Source organism: Phymastichus coffea, unplaced genomic scaffold, assembly GCF_024137745.1.
Source record: "Phymastichus coffea isolate CEN01 unplaced genomic scaffold, Cenicafe_Pcof_1.1 PCOF00189, whole genome shotgun sequence".
Taxonomy (NCBI): Eukaryota; Metazoa; Arthropoda; class Insecta; order Hymenoptera; family Eulophidae; genus Phymastichus; species Phymastichus coffea.
In genome coordinates this window covers 273,290-279,915 of record NW_026707000.1, presented here as the reverse complement: position 1 = coordinate 279,915, position 6,626 = coordinate 273,290, and the positions used below count along the sequence as shown (strand labels likewise).

Below are 6,626 nucleotides of genomic sequence, written 5' to 3'. Positions count from 1 at the left end.
CTGCGCCACGCTCGGTTATATTTATGGCATCGAATTCATAAATGCTTCTACGCTGGCGCTCGCTGAATACAACGGATTTTACGGTCGGCGCAGTAAACTTTTTCCGAACTAAATGGAAAATTTAGTTCGGAGATACTCGTTACCGCGACATTCCTCGATTGAATTTTCAAATATTTATTCGTCGAGTCGCGCGCGCCATAATTATCAAACAATCACGTGTCGGTGCATTCATTAGCGCGCGCGGCGCAGGCGTTCATTACCATGCGAGTCGCGCCTTATTACACTTGATTTCGCAACGGGTAGCAAAGAAAAGGAACAAGAGGAAAAATGCGGCGCCGCTCTCACGCGCGTCCATTGTGCGCATGCCCTTTTTCGTCGCTGATAATTACGCGCGAGCGGAGAAAAGGACGCGCGGCACTCCGCTGCGAGGTGAACGCGCGCGCGCGCGCGCGCGCAAGGCAAGCCGAGACAGCTGGGTGCCGTTGCTCCAAGTGTCTCGTTTCGAGCAACGATTTTTCGATGGTAAGCGGGCCCGAAAACAAAATAAATCCTCGCGCGACTATTGAAACTCGCGCATAGTTGGAGGCGCGCGCAACTTCGTTCATTAATATTTGAAAGAGGCTTCTCGAAGTTGCCCGCGCGCTCGTAACGCGCTCGTAAGTGTTGGAAGCAGCAGGGAAAGGCCTATAAATCTGGAGCACGCGAGCGCGAGGCGGCAGCCATGCAGAATAGCCGGCGCGGCTGGAAAACGCGAACAAAGGAAAGCCGTAAGAGGCGCGCGGCGGGGAGGGAGTCGGGTGGAAACTCGAGCAAAGACACGCACACGCGCGAGCGGCAAAAACGAAGTCAAGGAGCCAAGGAGAGGCGAGCAGAAAAACAAGGGCCAGCGCTGCGCGCGCGCGCGCGCAATTAAACCGCATCAAACCGCTTTCTCTTTGTCCTCCGCGGAGCATCGATGCCGTACGAACGTCGGCTTTGACAACAAGAAAATTAAATAAGTTATAGCCAAGCCCTTTCCCTACCCGTTAATCAATGGCCACGACGGACAGAGAAAAACAGTCGAGTGGAGCGAGCGAGAGAGAGACAGACAGAGAAAAGTTACGAGGCTGTTTACAGGCGCTGTTAAAGCGATCTAACTCATGGCCGGCCAATGCACCCGTCGCCAGTGCAACTAACCCGCCGCGACGCGCGCCAAGCAGATCGGTTTCTTTCTCTCTCTCTCTCTCTCTCTCTCTCTTCGCGAGCCGCGACTCGACGACTTTTTCGCTTCCTCTGCCAAGCTTCCCGCAGCTGCGCGATTTTGCACTGTACTCTCCGTTGCCGCGCGCCGAATTACTATACTTTTCGCATGCAACGGTCTTGCATGTATGAGATCACCTCGTGGTATTATTCTCCAATAGCTAATTTTGTAACGACGACACAGCAGCTCCGGCTTGATCTGGCTGATCTAATAATCGCTGAATAATGCACGCGCGGCTTGAATGTATTCGACCTTCTGTTCTCTCTCTCTTTTTTTGCGCGCGTCACACTAGCCTCGTAATTCTTTAGCTCCTCGCGCAGCGGTCAAATTCACACTTCGACCTAGTTATGCGTGTATATGCGTCGTCGAGTGTCTCTATCGCGCGGTCGGCATACTACGCAGGTGTTATGCCTTCCAAAGAGCATTGAGCTTTCGCAGAACAAACAAATGCGAGTGGGAATCTTTCGGTGAATCAGTGCAATCGGTGGTCCATTCGCTGTGCTTCTTTCAGCATTGGATTTTTAGATTTTTGTCCGTGCAAACATTTTAAATCGATACTTATTTGTAGTAAGCAAATGTCAAGGCCGATTTTTCTTCGTTATCACATTTTTGGTTTGTATTCCAACGATGCGAGCTTGTTTGATTCTTTTAACGGGAAAAGTTGTAAGCGAACCTCTCGTACCGCCAAAAGCACCGCAAGGGGGCTAAATGTACTATAAGATTTTCTTTGAAACTCATTTCTAACTTGTACCGAATTATAATTTTATTATGAAAACTATGACCTTCGCTGCGTTTTGAATATCTTAATGAAACTAGAAAATTGAGACTTTCGGAAGCTTACTCTTTGATTGACAAAGACCCAGATGATGAAAACAATAAGAAGCAGAGAATTTGGACTGGAAAGCCCAGCTCAAGGAAAGATCGTTAAATTAAAAAAGTTGAAATGAACATAGGAACGCAGCTGCAAGAGTAAGAGAAAGAAGAGAAAGGAAAAACTTGTTTCACTCGGCGCAATGTTAAGGAATCAGCGGTTGGTTTTCCCTTTGATCTGAAATCAGCTCTCTCCCACGAAGCATAAGAAGAGGAGCGAGCGTAGCGTGTCTCGAGAGTAAAAGGATGTGAAATCAGAACAGACAAGAAGCAGCTTTCAATAAGCTCGCTTTCTTCTTCTGGTAAAGGCAAAAGTGCTCTTTATTCCTTCCATCAAACCTGCGTTCCGCGGTCCATTCGTCTTATGAAGCATTTTAATAATTAAAAGCTCCTCCGGCCAAGACGAGAAAAAAGGAGCTTGCTCGCTTAAACAGGTATTTCTTCCGTTCGCTCGGTAGCAATGCTTGATTTACGGATTTCCATCCCCGAGAGGAAACGTTTCCTTTTGTTCGAGCTTCCTTGGCCATTGTCTGGTGTCCGTTCGCGACGGCGATCACCGTTGCGCGCGCGACGAGGGGACTGGTCGTTCGCCGGACGAGCGCCGAGCTGCGGAAGGAAATTCGCGAGTCGCGGAGGGCCAGATGATACTAGAGGAAAGGCGCGCCGGAAGAGGCGGCTTTCCGCCTCACTTTCATCAATCGCTTTACACCACAGCTCTCGCTCGGTGTGTAGGCGAGCGAGAATTCGCGCGAAAGCTGTCTCTTTGTTCCCAGCCGCAGGTGCAGCGGGCATTCTCAAGCTCTCCGATGCGAGCTTTCAACTTGCTAAATCAATTACGGCCAACTGCTTCTGCCGAGAGAAATGGCTAAATGTATATTAATGCCCGGATGGAAATTTAGCGACGGTGCGAGGCATCGCAAATCTTGGGGCGAGGGAGAGACGCCTCGAACAAGTAATCAACGTGTCAAAGTGCTTGTCAGGTCGGCCATCGTAATCAACTGGCCATTTTTCGCGCGCCCCTCGTGTCGTCTTCGTACAGCAGGCGGTAGCAGTGATCCCTCGTTACTTGGAAACTGAGCATAGCTGGCGTGTTCTTTGTCGGCGGCGGCGGCGGCAGCGGCGGTGGCGCATCCGGTGTTCCCTGGAGCAAAGGGTAGAGGAGAGATCTCGGGGAGCTTCCGAGTCCCAGGCGTCGATTCGCTTACGTATGTATGGAGAAACGGGGGAGGGGGCCAATATAGTTAACCAAACTTGCTGCGGCATAAACGCGACAAGTTACCGAGTGGCTGCTTTATGCAGAAAGCGAGACTTGTCCCTTTGCCTCGGCTTCGCTAACAGGCTAACTCTCCGCCGTCTTTAGGCTATATCTTGAGAGATTCTCGCTCGCTCCTTGCCAAAGATGCATATCTGGGATGCGCGCCCCGGCAGCAGCCTGGCGCTGGCCAATTTTCGCCGATCTCTGATCAAACTTTCCAACCGAGTTCGGCTGCACGTGTGCTTTGATCGGCGATCGCCCTCCGGGCTATGATACAAAGGCACGAGGAAAATGGCCTAGTTGTCGGAGCAGTTGGCGCAGAGCAGTATGCATTACCGTCATTTGAATTTACTTGGCGGCGGGAGGGGGGAGGGGGAGGGTCTCGGCGCACGTTACACGTAGCCAAGCCGCGGGCCGAAGACGTGACCTTGCAAAGACACGCGCGCACACGTACGAGAGCTCGCAGCCGAGAGCAACTTGTCGCTGAATTAGCGAGTAATTTTACGTGCGGTATCCCTTATCCCGCGCCGGCGCACGGTTCTCGCGGACGTGCAGGGATTGTTTAATCTTGCTTCCTTTTATCTTACGACGAGCGAATCATCGTCGCGCGGGACCTCGTATTGAAAAGGAAAAATTGCCGATGTCGATCACAGGCTCCTTTATTATTTTCCATCGTCGACCAAGAAATTCATGCCGCGGCGCCAGCGAGAGCAGCCTCTCTCTCTCTCTCTCTCTCTCTCTCTCTCTCTCTCACGCGCGCGCGCACATACATTTTCAATTTGGCCCGGTCTCCGCGCGCGCACCGAAACTCATCACAAGTTTTCCGCGAGCCGCAAGAAGGCGCTAGCACGCCGCGTACGTGTTTCCGGTAGGAGATCGAGGGCCGAGCGCACATCGTATATACGACCGAGAGCATTGTAAACGACACGGGAAGAATGAGCGTCGAGGTGGTCGTCGTCTGCTCACGTGCTTTCGGAATCGATTCGCCGAAGGAAAAAGAACGAGCCTTGAGTGGCTCGCTAAACTGGTTTCCGCCCGGATAACTCAATCGTCGCGCGGCGCTGCAGAGGCGCGCGACACGGAAAAAATGCTAAATCTATTAATCAAAGCCCGAGCAGAGTCCGCTCCGGCGCAAAGTCGCGGAGCTCGTCGGACCGCGAGCTTTCACTCGGACCGTCGGCGCGAGCTGCATCTGTTTTGTTGGCGAGCGGCCGAAGATGCGCCCCTGCGTTTGATTACGAGGGCGAGGCAGAGGAGCAGTGAGAGAGAAAGAGAGAGTGAGCCTCGAGGAGTTTTAAGCGCGGACTCTGCCGCCCTCCTGGCACCTTAAGCTGCTTACGCTTCTCTTTCCGTTTTCTTTGTCGGCCCCAGCCAAAGGCTCTCTCGTCCTTCCTTTTTTTCTCCGCGTCCTCACAGTCTCGCCGTCGTCGTCTCTGCCAGCAAAGAGTTTGTTAATGAAGATAGTTTTGCCTTTTAATTGCGCGCAGATGGCGACGGGCGGGTATTAATGAATTTTCTCTCTTTTTCCACCTTGTTCCTCCGCCCCTCGGCTTCATCAATTCCCATCATGCAATTTTCTTTGGCGGCTTTAATGACTTCGGATTAATTACTTTGCGTCTTGCACACTCCTTGATAAATAATCATCGTCGCGCGCGCGCGCGCGGCTGCGCGCGATGATAATCAATCCCGTGTCTGGCCCCACCGAGCTCTGCGTCCTCCTGTGTGTATATCGGTATAATGCCATTTGATGACGTCATTAACCCAGCCAGAGCGAGCTTATTGTTTCTCGTAAACGTCGCGCTGCCAGCACGCGCGAGCTCCGGCTCATATTCGCTTGCCGGCGAATTCATACCCACCACCCCAAGCCTTCCCGTGCTCCTCTCTAAAGCTGCCATTTTAACCTGCAGCCGAGTGGGGGGAGGGCTGACATAACTCTAGCGAGCGCTGTCGCTAACCTCGTCTGGCTTATGTCAACGTTTTCCTCTATATGGCGAGCCCAACCGGCGACCAATAAACCCGACGTAAACATATAATTAAACACGTCTAATGATCCGTACGTTAGTCCGCAGTTCGTTCATCTTGCCCTATGTGTTTCTCGTCTCACTGCGCGCTATGTGTTTAATTTTCGCTTGATATCGTACGATTGGCACGGCCATGCTCGATCACTGGCCCATCGGGCGGAAACAAAATCAGTAGTCAACTCGCGCTATGGTCAGGCATAATTCGACGACTCGGGATGGTGACTCTTTTTAATTTGGCTTTAATAAAAATTCCTCAGAATCGTAAAAAAAAGTCTCGCTTGATCAGGTCGTTAAATGAGTCAATTTCGCGAGTTACGACATATTTCTTTTTTGGAAAAAGTGCTCCCCGAATCGCGGCGACGTAAAAGAGAACTTAAATTTTTTACTGGCACTGATGTCGGCGAATGTAGATTTCCTCTCGCTCGGAAAAAGACAAGACGAGAGACATCTCGGGCCGCGGATATTGGCTAAATAGCAGCAAAAGAAGCAAGATAAAAGTGCAATAAAACGAATTCGTGCTATTTTCCGGCAGAGATCGAATAGCACACTGAAAATGAGCAATAAAGGCGTCCCTCCGAACTTCCGATTTTTAGTGTCGGCTCGTTTAAGTCTCATCCGTCAATGTGCACAGGCAATCACCATAAAAAAAATGACAACGACACGAAATAATCCATTCGTTCATAGCAGAGCAGTAGCAAAAAAAAAAAAAAAGAAAGAAAAAAATAGTACAGAGTACAGAGAAACGACGAGGAAGGTAGAATCCGGCGAGTTATCGAGGCGATCACGGGCCATTAGGCGCCCACGCGAAATGCGCGCGCCCTCGAAAACGATAAATACCCGTGAAATACGACTGCTGCGAGTACACAGCAGCAACGCCAGCAGCGAATCATTCGGAAATTATTCCTGTTGGCGATACTATGCAGCCAGTCAGCCAGCAACGTTTTCTCAGTGCTCGGCCGGAAAATGGATTGCAAGCCGCCGAATAATTCACCCAACGAGAGAGAGAGAGAGAGAGAGAGAGAGAGAGAGAGAGAGAGAGAGAGGAGAGAGAGAGAGAGAGAGAGAGAGAGAGAGATGAGAGAGAGAGAGAGAGAGAGAGAGAGAGAGAGAGAGAGAGAGAGAGAGAGAGAGAGAGAGAGAGAGAGAAGAAGAACGAACGCATTGTTAGGCAAATTTCCATCGACCAAAAACTTGTCGAGCTGTATTATTTATCAAGCAGCCAGGCTACGGGACACAATGC

General features: G+C 51.0%; 1 protein-coding gene across 1 annotated transcript in view; it reads left to right on the top strand.

The window, feature by feature from the left end:
• Positions 1–439: 439 nt before the first annotated feature.
• The window catches only part of LOC131673654 (max-interacting protein 1-like), a gene marked incomplete at its 5' end in the record, with an annotated part of 85,922 nt that continues 79,735 nt past the window's right edge, over positions 440–6,626 (top strand). Inside the window, one exon of the mRNA XM_058951818.1 lies at positions 440–522. Coding sequence (XP_058807801.1) covers positions 440–522 — 83 coding nt within the window. The remainder of the gene's footprint in view (positions 523–6,626) is intronic.